Source organism: Pantherophis guttatus, chromosome 1, assembly GCF_059756535.1.
Source record: "Pantherophis guttatus breed Tessera chromosome 1, ASM5975653v1, whole genome shotgun sequence".
NCBI classification, from domain to species: domain Eukaryota; kingdom Metazoa; phylum Chordata; class Lepidosauria; order Squamata; family Colubridae; genus Pantherophis; species Pantherophis guttatus.
In genome coordinates, this window is record NC_142063.1 from 241,552,909 (window position 1) to 241,573,570 (window position 20,662).

A 20,662-nucleotide genomic window follows, 5' to 3' on the forward strand; every position below is an offset into this window, starting at 1 on the left:
AACCAGCCCGAAATGGCTGAATCCCACCACTGAACATGGTCAATGGTACTGAAGAACATTGAGAAATTCAACAGGGAAACACATAACATTTCTCCCCCTCATACTGCTTAAAAACAAGCACAAAATAAAACAGTATTCTATAATATTTATCTCTGATTCATAACATTGGATCTAGAGCTGATAAATGCAGATTTTTCTATTTTAGCAGCCATAAGTTCAACAAGCCTATTGCATTAAATATACAGGAATTTGAAAGCACCTCCTTTCCCAAACTAAGTAGAGACATATTCCATACTCCCACTAGCAGAAGTTACCGCTATTAAATTTTTACTTTTTTCATCGCTTTGTAAAATAATACTTCCTGTTCAACAGAGTCCTCTACTCTCAAAGTAGGTTTTGGCGGATGATTCATAGCATTTAGACTTATATACCGCTTCACACTGCTTTACAGCCCTCTCTAAGCATATTGCCCCCAACAATCTGGGTCCTCATTTTGCCGACCTCGGACGGATGGAAGGCTGAGTTGATCTTGAGCCGGTCAGGATCAAACTCCTGGCAGTGAGCAGTGAGTTAGCCTGCAGTACTGCATTCTAACCACTGTGCCACCACGACTCAGGTGACTGTTATCAATCCTCTTCAATATGGATTCAAACCTTATGTCTGTATCAACTGGCATAGTTACAAAACTTATAAATAACCAAATTCTACACCATACAGGCATATTTTACACATTAAAAGCCACACTTAATGGGAAGCTAATTGTACAGTTATTTAATATATAAAAATAAAACAATGTATTGATATTCACAACAAAGACCTGAGAGCTAATTCTATTTAAGTCACCTTAAATCACATACATTTGGACATCCTAATATCTATTTTTAATAGAAAAACCACTCAAATATTATTAATGTACATAAGAAAAAACACAAAATATAAAATATTTTAGGAAAATGTAGTTTTCTTTAAAGATATGTAGTATTTAATTCAGGAGTCCTGTTTCTACCTACTTTTACCCAGTCATTCTGTAACCCAGTCAAATGATAGTTTCTGGCAACACACAATCATCCTGACTTTTTTCTGGCAACACACAATTTTTGACTTTTTTCTGGCAACACACAATTAGCCTGACTAGGTGGCTCAGTGGCTAAAACACTAAGCTTGTCGATCAGAAAGGTCAGCAATTTGGCGAATCAAACCCCTAGTACAGATCTCCTGCGTGAGCAGGGGGTTGGACTAGTTGACCTCCAAGGTCCCTTCCAACTCTGTTACTGTTACCCTAACCAGGTCATAAATAACCATTTATAGCATACAGTGTCCCATATACTTTCTCCAGGAAATATATATTACATCAGGAGTTTTAACCAAATATCGTTATATCATTAGCCTCTTCCCCAAGGAACAGGCTGGCTTAAATGGTGTAGCTAAACAGTGTTTGGTACATACATTATGTGTGCTTGAGCCTTAAAAATTACTTCTGTCATTGAGAAGGTTGCTTTTTTATTTACTTTTTCTTTTGGTCTTTTTCTTCTCAAGTATTAAGTAGATAAGTCAACTACCTGTCTTTATACATTTCCACAATGTGATTAGGTAAAGTTAAATTAACTTTTCCTTGTTGGAGTTCCTAGTTTAATTTCCTATTTAAGATTATTATAAAAACAGGGCCACAACAGCATGCATTAAATAGTAAAAACCTATGTACAGTACACAAACTTGTGCTTCTGAGATTTGTGCTGCATGACATTGTTTTTTCAATGTTCAGAGAAAGTAATATGTTCTCTCAAACACATGCATTTATTTGTCAATAAATTTCTACGGAGAATATCCAATTGTTCTGAAAAGGTATGGCTTGCTCCAGCTTCACAGTGCAAGTAAGGTGGATTCAGAGGTGGTTTGGGGTTCACTAAATTTGAAAGCCAGCACCTCAAAGGAAAATGTCCGTTTAGCTTGCTTTCTGATAGAGTTTTCACCTGTGATATCATCAGATTTCAAGGCATATTCAAATAAAGAAAAGCATCCCGGAGTAAAATCAGGCTTGCACTCCCACATTCCCTTAGAACACACAATATAGTATCCTAGTTTTGTAGAATGAACCATTTTGTTTCCATTTGTGGAACATGTTAAATTTATCTAAATTTATTCCTTTCAAGAATAATCGAGTGCCAAATATTTTACAAAAACATGCTTTGGTGTCCATAAACAGCTTTTTCTTCACTGAGGAAAAATCAGGTTGCCAGTCCTATCAAGATTGTTCCTGCAATTCACTTTTGAAAAAGCACATGATTTTAACTAGCCCATTTTCAAACATTACTATTTCCTTTTCAGAATGTATTATTTCACATTACAGCTTAGGAGTTCAAAATCAATGTCTGCTTGGATTCAGAAACGCACAGATATACCGACCTCCTTGCAATCACATATGATTTTTTTTATTAATTTCCATTTCGATGCAGTCTGTGCCCTCAACTCTTCATAAAAGCATATGAAGCTATGGGTTCCTTAAAAAGAGCAACTGAACAAAAACATTAGCAACTCTACTGTATTTTTGTATGCATGAAAAAAAGAGGGAGGAGGGGACAATGCATGCATTAGGCTGTTCTGTATCCAAGCCATGATTTACAGAGTCTGAAACCAGGGTATATTCTCTATTGAAGAAGAACAGATAAAGGCACAATATTTACATATACTGTAATTTTCTGTGTACTTAAGCAAGTTAAAGAACACTAATTGCTTCCATTTTCCATACTGAACATGGCTACAGAATTCTTTCATAGAAAAGCAAATAGGCTTGTGAATTTAATACTCTTGATTCTGGGACTGCTTGTACATAGGTATCACTGACATAAACCCACTGTCCTACAGCTGATCCTGGAGTTTCTTTTAAACCTGCAATGCAAACAGACACACAAAACCAGTGTTCATTAGCTGTAATCAACAGGTACAATCAAGCTAAGCAAGCAATTAGGATTCAGAAGCAAGTATCTCCCTGTTAAAATAGGGCTATCAAACTCGCAGATGGCAGGCCGAATGCATCACGCACTGGCCATGCCCGGTTTAGCAAAGGGGGGAAAAGATGCAATAAGTCACGTGACGCCACCGTGACACTGCGAGGTTGACACCTCTGCTCTAAAACATTTACAAATTTGTTTTTAGGATCTTAGCTCTGTTCTTTTGGAAGCTTTAGTGAAAGTTGTGAACGTTGCTTGAGAAAGACTCTGTGAAACAAGGAAACCACTTATGGTAGTATAACACCCAAATTGTGGAGTGGAACAAGCAACAGTATTTGAAAAAGACTAAAGTGGTTCTTGTAATAATGAGATAATAATAAAGAATACTTTTTATATTCTTATCATTCTCTGCTTGAGCAAGGAGGCAATAGCTTCAGGGCTGAGGAAAAACTGATACAATATAGTATACCAAATCTAGACTATATAAAAAAGTATGTTTTTCTAATATATGGGCCTCTTGAGAGTATCAGCCACACCTGATTGCTTAAATTCATGTCCACCTCATGCCTAAATTAAAGTCATATTAACTGATATGACCCATGCAATGTAAAGGAAACAGTTTTCTGCAATTATTAGCATTTGTAACAATATTTTTTGGAGGGAAACTATGCAAATGAAAATATAATAAAGATTACATACATACATGCATACATGCATACATGCATACATACATGCATACATGCATACATACATACATGTATATACAGGTAATCCTTGACTTACAACCATTCATTTAGCAACTGAAATGGCACTGAAAATAATAAGTAGACACAGTCCTTGCACTTATGACCGTACCAGCATACGCTGGTCACATAATCAAAATTCAGGCACTTGGCAACCAGCATGCATTTATGTCGGTTGCCATGTCCTGAAGTCATGTGATCACCATTTCTAACTTTCCCAGCTGGCTTTTTACATGCAAAGTCAATGCAGGAAGTCAGATTCGCTTAATGACCACACGATTCACTTAACAAATGCAACGATTCACTTAACTAGAGCAAAATGGGTCATAAAACTGGGTGCCAGTCACTTAAAAACTGCCTTGCTTAGCAATGGAAATTCTGATCTCAATTGTGGTCCTAAGTTGAGGACTATCTGTAAACACAACACAAAAGGTTTTTTTTTTTTTTAATCTGATCACAGAGTTTTGTTTAGATACCTACCTTGAACGTTTTTATTGCTAGAGTTGTGCTCCAAATGTTTTTTGGACGATGATCGGATTTTTACATAAGCTGCATAATGACCTCCCCGCATGGAGCCATTATGCTCTACTATTCCATAAAGCGCATAGAGGACCTTCCCACCATCAGTCACATTCTAGGAAAGGAAGAAAGGAAGTGAGGGCCACGTAGTATGGACTTTGTAATACTTTCAATATGAGTTTTGTAGTGCTGTTGCACTGGCTACCTAACATGGTTTTCCTTATATTTTAATTTGCCTTATTTTCTTTCTCCTTTAAATGCATTGTTAATAATTAGTCCTAAGTTTAACCTAGCAAAAAGAGTGTACAAGCTTTTATTGTAGAAACTAGGACAATTGTTTGACACATGTTAAATAAATGCAATTTTATTAAAAGAAAACAGTCAGTTTATTCTAATTTCAGGTAGCAAAAGGTATTTTCAGCTATTGCTAAAGCTTGGTTTAACAGAATGATCTTTGTTGTACAAGAATCTGACTGAAATGTATGACTAAAAATGTTTGACATCTGTAAGAAGAAAGTCTTGTCAATCTTCAACTGAAACATTTCATGCTTCAAACGCAACCTGTCATTATGCTTTTATTATGTCTTACCTTGCAAAAGGCAGAACAAAATGGAGCCAAATCCAAAACAAGTGGGAAATCTACATGTCGATTTACTTTTCGTAGGCTCATGCCAGCCTTTAAAAGAAATTGAAAGTATTTGTAAAATTTGAATTTAATGCGTAAATATTTGAAATGTTACATTTTGAAATAAATAAATCAGTAGCTACTATGAACGATTTACATAACAAATAATCTTTTAGAGTTACAATATACAACCTAAAATATCATATTACCTTGTATTACTCCAGTCCAGGAAAAATTAAACATAGAATATTTTGGAATCAAGAGGAAAACCTGAATCTGAATGCTAGATTTTAAGCATGTTATTAAGCTAGGAGTCAAGTTGTGCTGAAACAAAACTTGGCTATTTTTTTTTCTTTTAATAGATATATTGTATTACTTTGCAAAAGTACTGGAAAGACAACAAACTCTGTATATCACACACACACAAACGCACACACACTGCATATATGACTACAACTCACAGTGTCCCTCTTTCTAGCCTGGTACCTTAATCTCAAAATGTGCTGAGATAAGCAACAGACACTTAGAATAAGAAAAGGGGGTTTTACAGATTAAAAAAAAAATTAGTATATTAGCTGCTCAGTGAAAACAGTAAAATGCCAATGTGCAACAAAGACCACTTTGTTTTTGCAAATCTTCCACCACTCTTAGACAACTTCTGAAAATGAACCAAACAAATATTTAATGTAGCTCTAATAAAAATACCTGTCGATTAACTTTTAGGGAGGAAAAACCCTCATCTTTTTCAGTGCATTACCTGATGAAATCTTTTGAGATGGAGGATCAGAACAGCAGGCACCAAAGAAATCAGCAGCTGCTTCCTAGCATTTGTATAGACGCTTTCTGTCTTCTTGTCTATAAAAAAAATGCATCATTTATAAGGAAAATGATCTGAAAATACATGAAAAAATATAAGGCAGAGCAAGGAGATAGAGACAGATGGAGAGATAGAGATGATAGAGATAGAGATAGAAACAGATGTTCCAATAATATATCCTGGTCAATAGTATCACAAGCCACTGAAAGAGCCAAGTAGCATTCATAAGGGCTTTCTTTGTCGTTCTATATATACAGGCCAACCAACGGGCAACTCCATGGCTAAACCCAGACTCAGAATGATCAAGTTATTCATTCTGTTTTTTAAAAAAACCTTTGAAAGTGTAGTACCACTATTTCCCTGTCAGCTTAGCTGCGTGTGGAATACTGGATATCACCCAACAATCATTAAAACTGACCAAACTATACCTCCTTAAGCAACAGCCTCTTTCCTCTTTCCTTCTATTTGAAAGAAGGAAGGAAACAACAATCTGATTGTTGGCAGACTAGTTTGTTTTTGTACAGGGCCCTCAAAGCCAACTTGAGAAGAGATCCAATTGGCTCCAACAGATTCAAGAATATTCCCTTATTCTTCAGGAGATAAACTACAAAGCTGTCTCAAAAAGGATGGTACTGGATGGTTCAGCAGACACCCGTGGTTCAAAGTGACATCAAAGCCAGCAATGAACCTGAGCAAAGAATCAATGAACAATTAACCTCTAGGTCAGGGGTCTCCAACCTTGGCAACTTTAAGACTTGTGGACATCAACTCCCAGAGTTCCTCAGCCAACTTTGCCAATTCTGGGAGTTGAAGTCCACAAGTCTTAAAATTGCCAAGGTTGGAGACCCTGTTGTGGCCCGCCAGCGGCCTGCGTGGATTGTTGCTGATCCTGACAAGGAGGCTGGTGTGATGTCAGCAGCCTGTGCAGCCAGCACTTGAGTCGGACAGTGAGGAGGCTGAAGATGTGGTGCCAGAGGCAGGGATTCAGCCAGGGCCTTCAGAATCTCCAGAGGCTCCTTTAAGTGAAGAGGATGAAGTGGAGGAGCCTCTTCTCAATGCAGGAGCACACAGAGCTGCCAAAAGGCAGGAGTGGTTACTCAGGAGGGGGTCTCCTCGAGAGTAAGGCTTGGGACTAATTGGCTACTCCCTTAGCCTATTTAAGTTTGCACACAGCTTGTAAAAAGCTGCAGGAAACAATGTGTGTTCGTACGTTCGTTCGCTGATCATTGAGTTTGAATTTTCTCTGCAACCCTGGCTTCTGGGCGTTCTGCCAACTCTCTTATCTGTGGAATTTCTGGCAGGTTAAGAACGTTTTTTATTAACAGCCTGCATTTGCAAAAGACTGTGTTTTGAAGTAAACTGAGTTTTGTTCGGAGTTTGTGTGTGCTACATTCTTTGGGATCTGTAGCTGGGGCAGAACAGACCCCTGCTCTTGGTGAATTTACAAAAGGCCTTTGAAATGGATCCCTCAATTCACTTTTAAAGGAGACAATATAGAATATGGGAAGGGCGCTGCTTTCCATAACACATAAATACCACCCTTGAATGAGCCTGTCCTTGAATCAGAAAGATTTTTATTACCGGCTACCTGTGGAATTTGCTTTTTTCTGGTGTTTGTGCTTCTGATCTGTACAGTTTTCACAAAGCAGCTTATTGTTGCCCATTAGCAGCTCCACGGAGGTAAACTGATAGAGGCAGGATTGAACCGAACATTCCTTAGAACTTGTTACGTAGCTCTGAGAAAGAGTCTGGAAAGCATTTTGAGGGTTTTGCACCTCTGTTGAAAAGGCAGTGTTCTTCGACAGGCTCGAAAGAGTGTTGAGAGGCCCTTCGCTCTCAATGGCTGTGCTTCCAAAGTGAAATTTTGACAAGGCACTAGTAAGTGCCTCCGTACTGCTATTGCTGGATTTGCTATATTGCATTTTAGTATTTGGAGGTAAGTGTCTGTGTCCATCAGTGCATAAATCAGGTGAGGGACAAGTTTTACTGGCTGTCATTTGCTTAGACGCGCTTTCACTTTCAGAAGCCTCGCTATCAGCATCAATGCTACTTTCAGAACGGCTGACTTCTTTCTCACTGCCTTCAGTCTGACTTCCATTTCCTGGAGAGTCCAAAACGGCACCGCTGTCTCTTGCGCATGAAGTATTGGCTCTGTCTTCTATTTTAGAGTTTCTGATTTTTCCGGGCAGAATAAAAGGGCTTGTTTCTTCTTCACCAGATTTGTTGGCAAGTCGTCTTTCATGGTTTACCTGGTTCTGACAGTTGCCATGTCATCATCAAAGTGTTATAGGAAAAAAAAAAAAAAACCACATTATTCAAATCCCATAGAAGCACTGCAAACACAATCTTAAAAGCACTGCAAACTATTCACTAAGTCTGCATTACTATTAATCTTCTCATTGTTCCTATCACCCATCTCCTCCCACTTATGACTGTATGACTGTAACTTTGTTGCTTGTATCCATACAATTTATATTGATTGTTTCCTAGTATGATTTGATTGCTTATTTGTACCCTATGACTATCATTAAGTGTTGTACCTTATGATTCTTGACGAATTTATCTTTTCTTTTATGTACTGAGAGCATATGCACCAAGACCAATTCCTTGTGTATCCAATTACACTTGGCCAATAAAGAATTCTATTCTGTTGTGTTCTATTCTATTCTATTCTATTCTATTCTATTCTGTTCTGTTCTGTTCTGTTCTGTTCTGTTCTATTCTATTCTATTCTATTCTATTCTATTCTATTCTATTCTATTCCTTTCTTTATACATGCATAAACATGTATGTATATGTATAAACTGGCCTTTCTATATGGTTAGATTTTGGAGTTCATCCTGGTAGTCTATTTATTTATTTATTTATTTATTTATTGGTTCAATTTATATGCCACCCTTCTCCGGAGACTCAGGGCGGCTTACAATGCGTTAAGCAATAGCCTTCATACTTTTGTACATACCTGCTTAGTAGGGCTTTTGGCCGCCCCTAAGTGGTGTTCTTTTTTTATACAAAGTCAGCTTATTGCCCCCACAATCCGGGTCCTCATTTTGCCTACCTCGAAAGGATGGAAGGCTGAGTCAACCATGAGCCTGGTGAGATTTGAACTTGCATTAATTGCAGGGAGCTGGTTCTAGTTAACAGCACATTAGTCTGCTGCGCCACCAAGGCTCTAACTAAGGATGGTACCAAGTGGTTGGGAAGAAGAGCTTGGGCATTTGCTCTCTGTTCTTGGAAAACTTGAAACCTTACCCACTTAATAAAAATGCATAGCTCTATTTTATATTGCACATTAATTAAATTTCTGGCTCATTCAGATTTACACTAGATATAATTGTTAGCAATATGATTCAGTCTCTTCAGCCAATTTTTATTTTATTATTTGTAAAACCTGTGGTAACTAATCATAATGATTATTTAAGTTATTGTTTTGTTTTCATTTATTTTTATATTTCACATGTTTTAATTTTTATTTTCTGGTAAGTGGAATTCTGGTCATTAACCATAATAAAAGAGTGATTGACCTTCTTTTCTCGTACTTTTTATTCAATGATGTCCAGCTGAAGTTTTATTTTACAAAAAAACCAAGCATATTCATTGGCACAAACTTTTTACCATCTTTTAAATTTATTCATCAAGTTAAACCAAATATCAACCATATTATCGCCTACTGTGATTTATAAAACTGTAAAATGTTTGTTTGAAGGGAAGCCTGAATAAAACTATTCAAATGAAAGGAAATCTACATAATTATAAGACAGAATTTTACACAAGGCATTTACACACATATAAAAAACTATTTAGTTTTAGTCTTTGAGTAAATATTTTAAATTCATACATAAATTATTTTAAATTGATAAAGCCTCCTGATCTTATTAGAACTTGTCAACCTCCTATGTTCATAATTGATAATGCCATTTATAACTAATGTTCCTGAACATGGAAACTAAAATTTGGTAATGAATAGACAAATTGCTTCTGAAATTATCGAAGTTCTTTTCAAAAGATTTTAAATGATATTATTTAAGAAATTATTTTTCAGCAAGGTTTCCAAATCAAATGTGAATGTTTGCCTTCAAGTACTATATTTTAAGAGGGATGCAGTGGCTCAGTGGCTAAAATACTGAGCTTGTCGATCGAAAGGTCGGCAGTTCAGCAGTTCAAATCCCTAGTGCCACGTAATGGGATGAGTTCCTGTTACTTGTCCCAGCTTCTAGCAGTTCGAAAGCACATTAAAAAAATGCAAGTAGAAAAATAGGGACTTTGGTGGGAAGGTAACAGCATTCCGTGCGCCTTTGGTGTTTAGTCATGCCGGCCACATGACCACGGAAATGTCTTTGGACAGCCCTGGCTCTTTGGCTTTGAAACGGAGATGAGCACTGCCCCCTAGAGTCGGGAACGACTAACACATATGTGTGAGGGGAACCTTTACCTTTACCTTTACTATATTTTAAATCTATCATTTTAAGATATCTTCAGCCTCTTCATACTTATATACAATCTTATATATATTTCAGTCACAATCATTTCTTTTATATTAAAATCTTTCAATTAATCAATGCAGTACTAAGATTTCTGAAAAAAGTGATTAAAGTACATTCAAACACTTGCAACCTAAAACTGCAAGTTAAAATTATGTAATCTGGGTTTTTAAAAAGAACACCTGAATTCATGTACAATTATCCAAACTGGCTTATTCTTACCTTATCCTTTGTTAATGAACACTTTCTAGATAATTTTGATTGCTGATTAGTCAGAGCAGATATGGAAGAACAGCTGAATCGATCAGTATCTGCTTCTTGTATTTGTTTACCTTTGCTTGTCCTTCCAAAACAAACAGGTTTTGAGGTCTAGAAAAATCAACATGGGTTACTAGCAAATCATCTAAGACATTATTTAATTAGAATTGACTTTCATACATACCATGAATTAAAAATCATAATAGCTGCATTTACACAGTAGTCTAAACCAGGGGTGAAATGTAAAATTTGTTACTACCGGTTCTGTGGGCATGGCTTGGCGGGGGGTGGGGGGGTAATGTGACTGGGTGGGCGTAGCCAACTTTTTTTTTTTTTTTAACTTTTCAAAGCATTTTTTCTAATGCTTTGAAAAGCCTCTGCCGATCAGGCAACTGAGCTGGGATTGTCAGAGAGGCTTTTAAAAAAATACCTCTCTGACGATCCCAGCTGAGTTGCCTGATCAGCAGACAGGTTTTTTATAAAAAGCCTCTCTGACGATCCCAGCTGAGTTGTCTGATTGGCAGAAGGGTATTTTACTGGGATTGTCAGAGAGGCTTTTTTAAAAATACCTCTCTGCCGATCAGGCAACTCAGCTGGGATCGTCAGAGACTTTTCAAAGCATTTTTTTTTACCACCTCTTCGGCCAAGAGGTTGCTGAAAAAAATGATTTGAAAAGCCTCTGATGATCCTAGCTGAGCCACGCGATTATCAGAAGCTTTTTTTTTTACTTTTAAAAGCATTTTTTCATCAGAAGAGGTCATAGAAAAAATGCTTTTAAAAGTAAAAAAAAAAGCCTCTGATGATCATGCGGCTCAGCTGGGCATGGGGGGAGGGGGCGCACAGCGATTTTTGCTACCGGTTCTCCGAACCACCCGCCACCATCGCTACCGGATCGGGTGATCCGGTCCGAACCGGGAGCATTTCACCCCTGGTCTAAACCAAAACCAAACCAGATTTAAAGCAATATATGACACCAGCTATAATTTCTATGTGTAACAATATATTCTTCTTTTCTCCATCCTAAATTGGCTGAGTTATTTATATCAATTGGTACAAAGAAGACTTCTGACAATTAAAATGAAGGCTTTATGGAATAAGAACTTTCTTACCCTTTCTTCTATTATAGGAAGTGAAAGATCAATGAAGGGTTCTTTTACTGTGGAAATCTTAGAGCAGAAAAAAATGAAAATTGTCATTCCTTCCTTAAGGCATAAACTTCAACTGGATCACAGAATCTTCCTTCAGCAGAGACACCAATTAAATAGAAGTAAACTATGAAACAAGGCCAAGTGTACTGGCTGGTAGAATCAGGCACCAAGCAACTGAGTTGTCTCTCATCTTAGAAGCTAGAATGACAACGTCTACACCCTGGTAGGAGGCACACTACCAACTCTGTTGCCTAAAGTTGCTTTTCTTCATTATTACCATAATTTTTGTTCACTTGCTTTTTCCAAGCAATAGAAGTAGGCAGTGAACAAAAAAAAGATTTTTATATATACCAAAGACCTACATACAAACACCCGCGAAAACCTGAGAAAAAATATATATATATATATATATGTGTAGGTCTTTGGTTATTCGGGTCTTCTCCCACGTAAAATTGGAAGTGTCTTGGCGACGTTTCGACGAAGTCTCATTCGTCATCTTCAGGCTGGTGTTCTCGGCTTCGTGCTCCTGGAAGCACGAAGCCGAGAACACCAGCCTGAAGATGACGAATGAGACTTCGTCGAAACGTCGCCAAGACACTTCCAATTTTACGTGGGAGAAGACCCGAATAACCAAAGACCTACATACAAACACCCGCGAAAACCTGAGAAAACATATATATATATATATATATATATATATATATATATATATATATATATATATATATATATATATATATATATATGTATATATGTATATATATGTATGTATATTTCTTTGTTTTTCTTTCTTTTTTGTAGGTTTTATGAGTATGTCTCTTTAGCCAGGTTCTTCTATATATATATTCTTCTCTTTTCGTAGGCCTTTATGTGTATTTTTCCCTCAGCTGGGTTTTTTCCTACGTAAATCAAAATCTTTATACAGCCATAACTCAGTGAAATCCCATTCACTAGTTTCTAGGCTTTTTCAGACATCAAACCAGCATTTTGCTGTCTATTGGGAGACTAAAGGGGGACTAAGATAAATCTATTTCGGACTAATTAGTCCTCATCAGTTAGCCATACTCTCATCTCATGTCTCCTCCCCGTAAAGGTCAAATATTTATTTTCTTTTCAAATATATATTTGCCTTTTCATCTTCCCGTCAAACAAAGAAGATAGGATGGAGAAGCAAGTGAATGGACAACAGCAACAATGGTGGGGAGAATAACCAAGCAGGACCATCCTGAAGACATCACAAGTCTCATTCCACTTCCTGAGACCAGCCTATTGACTTCTGTGGCGTGCCTCCTTCCCCTGCTGAAGCTGCAGGCTACAACTTAAGTGTTGGTTTGCATGCACTAATGAATCTTTCAGGAGAAAACATTCTTTCTCTTTACATATTAGTTATTTTTCATAACTGGTATTCTTAGATCTATACTGATTATAAGAAAAGCATTTCTTTCTTCTCCAAGTAAAGCTAATACTTGACAAATTGGAGAGGTGGAAACCAAGTTGAACTTAATGATTTGATTTCCATAATATTTAAGAAGCCAGTCCACATTGTCTTGACAATATCAGAAATTAGCCTACCATTATCCAAATGATTATTCAACACCCTTCATACCAAATTCCATAATACTTACATTTTCACACTCCTCACACATGATAGTGCTGGTCAATTCACCCACAAAAATCCTGTCTATGAAATTCATCTTCACACCCTCTCTTCCATATGCTGGGGGAAAAAAACTTCTTTAAAAATTGTGCATCTCTATTCTAAATTTAGCAGAATTAATTCTAAAATTTAATTCAGAAAATATACATCCAAAGTAAATTATAGTTTGCATCCATCAGCAGGGGAAAAAACTAATCATACCAAAGCTGCAAATACTTGGGTGGCCACCAGATGGCAATAAGAGGAAAGAGGTCACTGGATGTTTGCATCCAGATACAGTTTGATTATAAAAATGAGTTATCTATGACTACATTCAATTTTGGTTTTTATTTCTGCTAACTAGATAAAGATATATCGTTTGTACTTCACAAGGAATGTGGTAGATATTTTATTATGTTGCTATGTTATGTGATGCAGCAGTAAATTCCAGTAGATTTTACTTTCCCCTTAATATAATTTTGAAAACTATTCAAAGAATATGGGTTTCGGTATCTTTAACTAATTATGTGAACTTTACTCATCAACAACAAGCTAAGAAGCACAACTTTTTGCCTTGAGATGATGATATAGCTGGTGTTTTATCAGCAGAAATTAAACTCCCCAACTCCTTACACAGCATGAATTTTATAAGTTCTACGTGTGCTCAAATGCTTCCAGGTTAATATGTTCAGGGCTATAGTCTTCTCTTTATATTCTACGTATCTGAAATCTTTTTTATGCACCCATCAAATTGCAAACTTTTCAGCTTTTCTAGTTAAAAGAAAAGTAGTGCCTGACACCTCACAGTACAATCCTAGTACCTTCTCAGAAATCAGTCTCCCTGAATTCAGTGAAACATTTTCCTAGATAAGTGTGCACAGGTGCTGCAGTCTTCGGTGTGTGTACTCTTCTTTCCTTCTCAATTATTGATCTAGTACTTCAATATGCAGCTTAAATATATTGCCTCTGTTATACAACGCTCTGCCTCCTCCCCAAGTGAAAATACTAGAATTGCCTTTTAGAAATTATAAAGATAGCTATTTTCACAATAAGGAAACTCTTGTGCAAATAATACAGGGAAGTGGTGCCAAAGGAAACCATACCTTTGACTTTTCTTTTGGTTTCTTCATCTGCCGTTTTACTTGTTGGATTATTAAATGCTGTTAAGATTGCAGCTTGTATGCGCTGTAACACAGATATTTAGCACATTTTTTAATTAAAGTTTGCAGTTTTAACTCTTTTTTTAAAAGAAAATATTAAACAGCCTATTAATCTGACTGGGGAATTATTCTTCTTTCGAATTCATATTAATGACATAATTTGAAATACAGTCTCAGTCTTTCACGATAAGACCTCTACTCTTGTTTCCATATTCTTTTATTTAATTAATCTTAGTTATTGTTATACTTCCTTGCCCTTAAAGCCTAGTCAAAGGAGTTGCAAAATGAGTGCAACGCTATGAGATATATAACATTAAGAAGAGCTATAATAAAATACCGTTCTAAAACAAATTAAATATACTTTTATTTATATAAAATAAATTAAATAAATAAATAAATATACTGTATATTATCAGTAATAATTCAATCAGAAAACAACAGAATAATGAACTTTTCCCTTCTTACACAAAGAATATATGTGTGTCACAAGAAAATATACACAGGATTTTATCAAGTCTTTAAATACATTGTAGCTGCTTTTCTAACATAAAGACTAGCAATTTGCACATAATTAAAATTAACTATCTTTACAATAGTCATTTTACTTTGACATATTTTATAATTTAAGATGTGTTTAAGGCAGAACCAGAAAGTGTCCACTTCAAAACTCATTCAGCCTAAATATGAAATTAGAAAACCAGGTTTATCCTAGTCCACCACTCACCTTAAAGCAACAGCTGTGGAAGGAACAAGGCAATCTGGATTGCAATTTATGGGGATTTATTTAACCCTTTATGCCTCTGCAGTCTTCATGAAAAATACCAATCCACCCAACTCAAGCTTCCATTCAGACCAACCCAGTTTCCCCACAAATAAGACTGCAATTGCCATCAGTCTATGGCCATTAGAAAGACCTAGAATGGAGAAGGTTTCCCTATTTTATTATAAAGCCTACTGTTGTCTGAAAACCCATTACTTCAATAATGTTGCAATTTGTGTATTTTTATAAAACGCATCACTTCTGGAATGATTTAAAAGAGGACTGCTGCTTGCATCAAGCATACACAAAGGAAAACAAGAAAATATTGAAATCATCAGCAGAAAGAGAAAAGATCTCCCCATGGAAGAAGAAAACTAAATTCAATTCTACGGTAGTGAGAAAAGGAGGAAGAGGTTCCTTTCTTTGCAGGATAATATATCACTATGAATTGGCTAACAGATGGAGTTAATGTTACAAAGACAAACAAACATAATAATTTACAAAAGATCAATTGAACTAAGTATACTTGCACTGGAACTGTGTCATTCCAATTTTGAAAAAAAATGAAAGTATGATAAAAATGTAATCTTGGACTCTTTTTACTTGAGCTTTTTATTGACATGACTGCATTGATTTATATCAAAAAGACAGTCTTTTAAAGGTTTTAGTGCATCAGACATTAATAAATTAACCAGCCTTGGTGTAAAGCACTCCCGTAAGGGGGTAAGGGGACAGTAGGCAACTTTGCCTGAATTACTGGCTTTTTGAAAATTGGTTAACTGATAAGTATTAATTTATCTAAATCCTACATTTATAATAATTTAGGAAAAAGCAATTACAAATGCAAGTCCATCAACAGGACATATCACTAAGAGAACTGTCTCACAGCTTCAAAACACAGATTAAAGGTAAAGGTTCCCCTCGCACATATGTGCTAGTCGTTCCCAACTCTAGGGGGCGGTGCTCATCTCCGTTTCAAAGCTGAAGAGTCAGCGCTGTCCAAAGACGTCTCAGTGGTCATGTGGCTGGCATGACTAAACACCAAAGGTGCACGGAACGCTGTTACCTTCCCACTATTTTTTTACTTGCATTTTTTACGTGCTTTTGAACTGCTAGGTTGGCAGAAGTAATGGGAGCTCACCCCGTTACACGGCACTAGGAATTCAAAGTGTTGAACTGCCGACCTTTCAATCAACAAGCTCAGCATCTTAGATACTGAGCCACCGTGTCCCACTAAAACACAGATTAGTTGACCACAGATCCTGCTGTGGCTCTAAAATAAAAAAAATTAATTTTACCAAAGTGCTTATTATTTCTAATGATTGTTTATTATTGAAAACAGTTCTTCTTTAAAAAAAAACAACTCCACAAGTTTACAAAAAATACCCTCTTTAAATTACTTGTGCAGAAATATAGATAACTCAGAGAGATGGGATAATATAGAACCGCAAAGTAAACAAAAGCTGAGCCAAAGTGAATCCTTATAGGAACCACGAGAACAGGGTGCTTAGTCGTTCTAATCAGTTTTAAAGGATTCTGGTGGCAGACAGACTGCTGGAGGCTTTCTTCAATAAAAAAAAAAAGTCACCGTAGTGACACTCTCTAACAATAGCACGATTAACAGCTGTGGTATTCCCATGACAGACAATGTTGCTCAGGTTTGTTCAGGCTGGCACAACTGTCACTGCTCACAAGATGGTCCAGATTCTCAGATCTGACATTCTCCGTTTGCCATGATCATATAGGAACCAGAAAAGGGGAAGGGGAAGGAGGGAGGACGCAACAGCTTTTAGTAGCAATGCCCCTTGCTGTGAAGCCTGAGGTAATAAAATCCCCTGTTTGCTATATTGCTCCTTTACAAAATATGGGCTTAATTGTTGATGCAGGCTCAACATTTGCCTTCCCTAAAGGGAAAGGAAGAAGGGAGTGTGGGATTTTGGGCTATGAAGAAAAGGGGGTAATACAATTGTTTTGATTTATCTCTGCTAATACAGTGCTCTTTTGGGAATTAACATTTTTCCTACCATATAATTTCACAACGGGCTAAAATCAAGATAGTTTCTTCCCCTTTCCAAATTCTCACCTTCATATATGATCTTCCAATAAAATTATCAGCCCCAAACGTATTTAAAATGGTGTAATGGGGAAAGTATACAGAATTTGAGGCTGTGGAAAGTGGAATGGGGGTATTAACTTTCTGCTCAAATTAAATATTTAATTGGTGAAGCTTCAAAAGTTTATAATTAAACTACATGATATGAAACATTGATAAATAAGGCCCATTTTATATTTGACAATCCAGCTATTTTAATTTATGAATATACCATGTCATAATAGCAGAATGAGATATATATAATTGAACTGATAAAGGTAATTTAGATCACCTGATCTAGATTATTCAAGCAGGGTTAAGGACTGTCTGTGATCTTTAATGGCATAAAGGAGGCATTCTAAATAGTATTCTACAAATTGATCAGTATCTAATATAACTGGCACAAAAGTGGTATCACTTCCTCAGATTGTCAGGCATCCATCAGCATTTCTGGCCAGATTTTTATTACTGATTGTGGAGTTTAGATGCTAGAGTCAAAAGCAATCCAATGTAATGTATTATCACACTCATGATAATTAAAATTACGGTATGAAATTAAAGATAATAACTACAGTACTATATCCTAAACTAAGGAGTTCAATTATATTCAATGGGTGGGATTCAGAGTTTTTTCTACCACTGAGTGAAATTCTGCTAGAATTCTCCCAACGATGGGCAGAAGAGGCATTTTGATCTTGTTCTCTCTCTTTCCAGATTCCAACACTATTCTAATAAGTTCTCACCCTCAAAATATTTGGAAGAGATGTTGATGGGACATAAGGGGTGGGGTGAATAGCAACCTACTCCCATTCAACCAGTAAAAAAACTCCAGTGATTCAATAGCCACCAATCAAATAAGGCATACTTCTGTCCATATCCAGAGGGAAAAAATCTCTATAGAGTAGTAACCAAAGCAACACTATTTAAGAGTTTGTAAGGAAAGAGAATATCATAGATCAGAGGCAGGCAATTATTTTCCCAAAGGGCCACATAAGAAACTGGGACTGTTATGGAGGTCAAATCAATAGAGCTTGTGAAGGTGCGTAAGGTGCATATACACACATATGTAAACTAAAAAAATAAAATAAATAGCAGTCATCTTCAAAATAAAAGCCACCCATGCAGGCCACACAGGAACAGCCAAAGGGCTGGATGTGGCCTGAGCATTGTCATAGATCATATACTGTAATATTCATACAGCTTAGATCCAATGTATTATTTCAAATAAAAAGCAAAATAAATTCACAGCTGGACTGCAGAGCTAGATTAAAGATTTTTTGGGGGGTTGAAATTATTAATGCTTCTGTTTTAGAAGTTGCTGCTTTAAAGTTTTGAGTTTAAAAGATGGGATGGGAGGAGGACTAGGAAAATAGTGCAGATAGATACTCTGAAATTTTGCTAATGAGTTAGCGAAGCTGCTGTAGTCCTGCTTTATGAACTCCCATATTAAATAAATATTTTTAAATGTGATTGACAAACAGATACACTGCACAGGGACATTCATTCAGGAAATCAATCAGGCTGCTTATAATTCTTTTATAAGTATACTTTTCTTAGGACCCTGAAGTTGGGCACATAAAAGTTCAGAAATTACCTACCATCAGTAAATGTTTTTATTACATTATTATAATATGTATTATATTACAATGTAAAAACAGCAATATAAAACAGAAGAACTACTTTGAGTGAATCCCTGAACACAGTAAAATATAAGAGCAAATTTAGGTTTGATTTGCAAAACAAATTCGCACAGCAATCAGATAGTACCCAATTAATAAGCTCCATTTAAAGTTAATAAATGGAAGAATTAACTATTACGCCAAAAGCTGCAACATCATCAGTGCTTCACTGAAGATCTGCAATCTTGAAGATGTAGACCAAAGCAAATAATTTTCTTAATATATAGCATAAAATAGCATGTTTTTTTTTTTTAAAAAAGAAATAATTTGAGTCAAACTGGCTCTTTTTGCAAAACATAAACACGTCACCTTTGTTTCTTCTATTCTCATTGCATCCAACAAGTAATGGAGTACCTCCTGGCTGTCCTGTTGTTGAAATCCTTTAAACCGAGGGGCCCTACAGAGGGAAAAAATGGACAGTCTCTGGAGAAGGAGTTATAAGGCTTACAAGTAGAGGTTTAACATGTACATGCAAACGTATGTTCAAGAACAATGATGCTGTGGTGGGCAGAGAGAAAAAACAACATTCAGAAAGAGGGTGAGAAACATGGAAAGTACCTTTAGTTTCCAAAAAGACTATAATGTGAAACCTGGCTGAAAGATGACAGGCCTTAACTACATTATCTTGGGACAAAAATAGCAGATTATTTTCTTGGCAGTTGGACCATCATGGATGTAAGCAACATAGAATAAGGTGTTCTACTGGCATAGGGAAGACCAGGTTCTAATCAATTCTCAACCATGGAAGGTTACTTTGGCCCAGTTGCTCTCTTGTAGCCCAGTTTACCTCAGGGTTGTCATACCATAATTACATATCAGGTTGTAACCATCAGCATTTGCGATGTGATTGTGGTAATTTTTGGAGAATTTCCTCCCAGAAAGGTTACATGGGTGGCCCACCAGCTATCTGTTAAGCCCCATGCTTCAGGGCATAATCCACAAAGCAAAACCACTCAACTGCGGAGCTTTAATACAGGTAGTTCTCACTTAGTGACCATTCGAAGTTACACCAGCACTGAAAAAAGTGACTTGTGACCATTTTTTCACACTTAACGACCATTTCAGCATCCCCATGGTCACGTGATTTACATTTGGCTGCTTGACAACTGACTCACATTTATGATGGTTGCAATGGTCCAGGATCATGTGATCCCCTTTTGCGACCTTCTGATAAGCAAAGTCAATAAGGAAACCAGATTCACTGAGCAACATAAATTTTGGGCTCAATTGTGATTGTAAGTTGAGGACTACCTGTACAAGAATTAGAGGTAAGGTACAGAATCTTGGAAATTGCAATAGGAACTTCCAGCTTTCTTTTACTAAGGATTTCATCAAGGCAGAGTCTGCATGTTCTGAATCTCATCTTCTGGGCTTTTGAGCTGCCATCTATTAATGATTTTTTTTCCCATTTATTATCTTGATTTAAGTTCCCATCCTCCTCAAAACTTCTCACATTGCCCAAACAACTTGCCTAAAAGTTACAGAGTATTTTAATGTATATTGTCAGGTGATAAAGTCCAATAAAATTACTACCATGCTATGAATGTGTGGTTTTTATTTTCATTTTGTTCTCGTGAATCAACAGAATCACTCTGATTTTTTAAGACAGCATTGACTCAAGTTATCATCAACCATTCTGATGGCTGGGAAGCAGTGCATCAAAGAGCCCAACTGTTTAATTTAGAGACAGCTTTTTAAAAGTTTTATAACCATTGGTAGATTAATATGGAAGAATATTCAGCATACACTGTTTTAAGCTAAGCTGCTAGCCGAATCATTGCACTTCTATAAACAAA

General features: G+C 36.4%; 1 protein-coding gene across 7 annotated transcripts in view; it reads right to left on the reverse strand.

The window, feature by feature from the left end:
* Positions 1–750: 750 nt before the first annotated feature.
* USP45 (ubiquitin specific peptidase 45) overlaps positions 751–20,662 on the reverse strand; it is a 55,474-nt gene continuing 35,562 nt past the window's right edge. For 5 of the 7 annotated variants that reach the window (XM_060689120.2, XM_087882604.1, XM_087882600.1 and 2 more), the window contains 10 exons: positions 19,176–19,263; positions 14,279–14,360; positions 13,165–13,256; positions 11,501–11,557; positions 10,356–10,502; positions 7,241–7,907; positions 5,593–5,690; positions 4,800–4,886; positions 4,172–4,325; positions 751–2,886 (listed from right to left, as the gene is read on the reverse strand). In XM_060689120.2, the coding sequence (XP_060545103.1) occupies positions 2,756–2,886; positions 4,172–4,325; positions 4,800–4,886; positions 5,593–5,690; positions 7,241–7,907; positions 10,356–10,502; positions 11,501–11,557; positions 13,165–13,256; positions 14,279–14,360; positions 19,176–19,263 (1,603 nt within the window). In that variant the 3' untranslated portion in view covers positions 751–2,755. The remainder of the gene's footprint in view (positions 2,887–4,171; positions 4,326–4,799; positions 4,887–5,592; positions 5,691–7,240; positions 7,908–10,355; positions 10,503–11,500; positions 11,558–13,164; positions 13,257–14,278; positions 14,361–19,175; positions 19,264–20,662) is intronic. The other 2 variants (XM_087882602.1, XM_087882603.1) reach the window with 1 other exon arrangement.